Below are 3,281 nucleotides of genomic sequence, written 5' to 3' on the forward strand. Positions count from 1 at the left end.
TGTATTTTATTTATATATATTATTTTTGTTTGGAAAGTCCAATCTTTAAAATGTGTTTACATGCTTATTGATGCCAGTTTATTGTTACATCACAATTTATTTTTTATTTTAAAGTTGAACATTTTTATTTATTTAAATGTTTGTAACAAATGCAATAATTAGCTACTGTGTGTTCAGCAGGAAAGCTAGGTTCAAGGGGATCTGTACATATTAACCTTAAATGTGACAGGAAGTTAGTGTTTACTATAAAGCATAGTCTAATTATATGAGTTTTATAACATTATTTTATGCAGGTAAATTAGTGGGCTTTATTTTGGTACAACAACAAAAATTGTTCTAATGTATAGCTGTGATGTTATTAATGCAAAGAACTTTGGGATCTTTTAAATCATTAAATTATTTGAAATTTCAACTTTCTGGAGCCATGGTGAAAATGATAAGTTCTAACTCAAAGAACTTTATGTATATTTTTGCCACAGTGTTCCATTCTTACTAAATGCCCACATATTAATTTGTGGCAAAATATTTTAGTGGACTAAAAACTTTCATAATGAAGCATATTTATTATAACTGTATATTTATTATGCTATATATAAAATAGATATAACAAGTTTTTTATTGTACTTCTATAATAATAATAAACAATCTGTACTGAAATTGTGGTAGGATGTAAACTATACTTTAACCTTTATTGCTGTTTAATTGTGATTTTGGTTACATTGTAATGAATATATACAGTTGTGGCAGCATCTGATCCTTAAAAAACTCCTTATTCTAGAACTATTAATTTAAGATTTCAGTTTTTTAGGTTTTCAGGGAAAGATTCTTTGTTTAGTACTAACTAAAATAGTTTAGGTAATCATATCATGTAAACTGTACTCTTAAGGTTATTTGTACCTAAAAGAGATTGATAGTGTAATCATACTGCAGACAAAAGTGGTATACAATAGCAGAATAGGTGTTATATTGTTGCTGTGGCCTAACTTTGTAGAAAACAGAAATATTCTACACTGACTCTGCAACATTAGTAAAACTAGTTATGTAACACCTTTCCTAGATGAACTTAATGATTTTTATAGCAAGAGAATTGGGAATAAAAATGTGTACATAAGTAATGTTGTGTACGTAACGTTGATGTATTGTGGAAAGGTACGAATACAGAGTGATTGCTTCTGACTTTATTGGTGAAACTAATGAAAATGTTCTTATACGCTTAAGACTTTTGCAAAAAAAAACAAGCAGGATTTTGTGCTTCTGCATATTAAGCATGATAAAAGAACAAGTTATGTATTAACTAAATGACTGTATGTAATATAATGAGTTTTATTTTTGATACAGGAAATAAAAAATGCTCAGCTTGAAGAGGTCCTGAATGAACGGAAAGAGGATGAAATGGACGTAAGTGATGAAGAAGCTGGTGATCAGCCAGCTGTCAAAAAGACTCGAGTTCAGCAAGGAGAAAGTTTCCATATATCTTATGGTAAGCCCACATTTTAAAACTCTTGTAAAATCTTTAGTTAATTGAAAATCTTAACTAGCATACAGATAGAATGAGGAGCAAGTGATGATGAAAGCTGAAATTGAATAATTCAATAGGCAGTGAACCACAGTGTAAGATTCATTATGGTTGCATTGTATATATGTAAATATATTCTCTAAAGTTATTTTATTTGGACTGCATAATACTTCATAAAATAGAAATTTAATAACCAAAAGAAGAAGAAAAAAATATACATATACACACATATACAAGCTTTGGGCTCATAATAAGCTCATTCACAAAACTTCCTAAATCACTCAAGCCATTTGAGTATCAGATAAAACAGTTTGATTTAATTAACACTCATGATATCTTGATGTTCATCACACAAATAGTAAAGCAGTGATCAGTGAAACCTGGTCATTCCTAACATTACCTTTAATCATACATGTAGTAACTTGACCTACTCTTAACTAACTAGATTTATTTAAACTGATGCAAGTAGCAGTGAAATTTGCATATTACAGCTTCTGTTAACAATGATGAAAGCAGTAACTGTGAATAAACCATGTCATCACTAAATATTTATAAATATTTTTCAGATGTGATAAGTATTGTTCAAAGCAACATGGTGTTCACTAATATAGTAGAATTTTCTGTAGTTGGCTATACACTTATAAAATCCTTTTTCTATACAGATGTGACTAATCAGTTGGTAAATAACTTGAAAGAAGAAAATGATTCTCTTCGCTGTCAGCTAGATGCTTATAAGAATGAAGTTGAAGTTTTAAAAGCAGATGGGCGACAAGATCAGGACTCCAGGGAGAAGCAACTGAAGATGATCCAGCAGGCTATGCAAGGGATGCAGCAAAAACTTTTAGCAGCTGCACAGCAGAAGAAGAAAGATGAGGAAGAGATTCTGAAGGTTTGTAGAGTTTACTGTAAACATAGATGAAATGAAACAATTTGTTTCAAATTGAAATTTTCAGATGCTATTAATGTTTAGGAAGAAACTTGCACACGACTCAAACTCAGTTTACTAAAATTTTCAGTAATAAACTTAAAGAATTCCTCCAAAACAAGAATATTTAGAAAGAAACCTTCCAGTGCTTGATACCCAGACAGGCTTGTATGACAGGATGACGTTGTAATGTCGAAACATGTAGAGTTTTCAACTTTTTGAAGGCCATAGATAGTCCTAAATAAAATGTTTTTAATTGTGTACCAGTTTAACATTGAATATTATTTATGATTTTAGGTTATATCTTTTACCTAAAATACACAAACCTAATAATCCTGGCTGACCCATAATTTTTAATACAAACATGACTACTGAGAAGCTGCCTGCTTTTGTGGGCCATTACATTAGAGGTATTCCCTGTACTCTCTCTTCTTACATGAAGGACATGACTCACTTAATATCCTGGAGGAAATCAATACCAATGGACACTTACTGCCTGACAGCCTTCTGTCTACAATGGATTATATTAATATTCCACAAGATGAATGACTTGACATTCTGAAATCTACCCTCACCCTTTTTAACCATCAGAATCTCAAAAAGTAACTGACCTTGCCAGCCTTGTTTTATCTCTAGACAAGTTCTAATTTGATAATGAACTTTACCTTCTAGTTTACAGTACTAAAATTGTGTCAGGTTTTGTATGTATGGATGGGCCAGATTCATTATAGTAGGCATCTGTGACTTGTTGGCGATGAATTTCAACAATAAACAAACAACACACAATTCACTTGTTTTAAAATAGTATATTAAAACAAGTCAAACATGTATACAAATGCT

General features: G+C 30.8%; 1 protein-coding gene across 1 annotated transcript in view; it reads left to right on the forward strand.

Annotated features, from left to right (window-relative positions):
• Positions 1–3,281, forward strand: part of LOC106460109 (ecto-NOX disulfide-thiol exchanger 2-like) — a 48,121-nt gene that overhangs the window by 38,493 nt on the left and 6,347 nt on the right. Inside the window, exons 11-12 of the mRNA XM_022386752.1 lie at positions 1,339–1,480; positions 2,179–2,405. Coding sequence (XP_022242460.1) covers positions 1,339–1,480; positions 2,179–2,405 — 369 coding nt within the window. The remainder of the gene's footprint in view (positions 1–1,338; positions 1,481–2,178; positions 2,406–3,281) is intronic.

This window comes from Limulus polyphemus, unplaced genomic scaffold, assembly GCF_000517525.1.
Source record: "Limulus polyphemus unplaced genomic scaffold, Limulus_polyphemus-2.1.2 Scaffold711, whole genome shotgun sequence".
In the NCBI taxonomy this organism is placed as follows: Eukaryota; Metazoa; Arthropoda; class Merostomata; order Xiphosura; family Limulidae; genus Limulus; species Limulus polyphemus.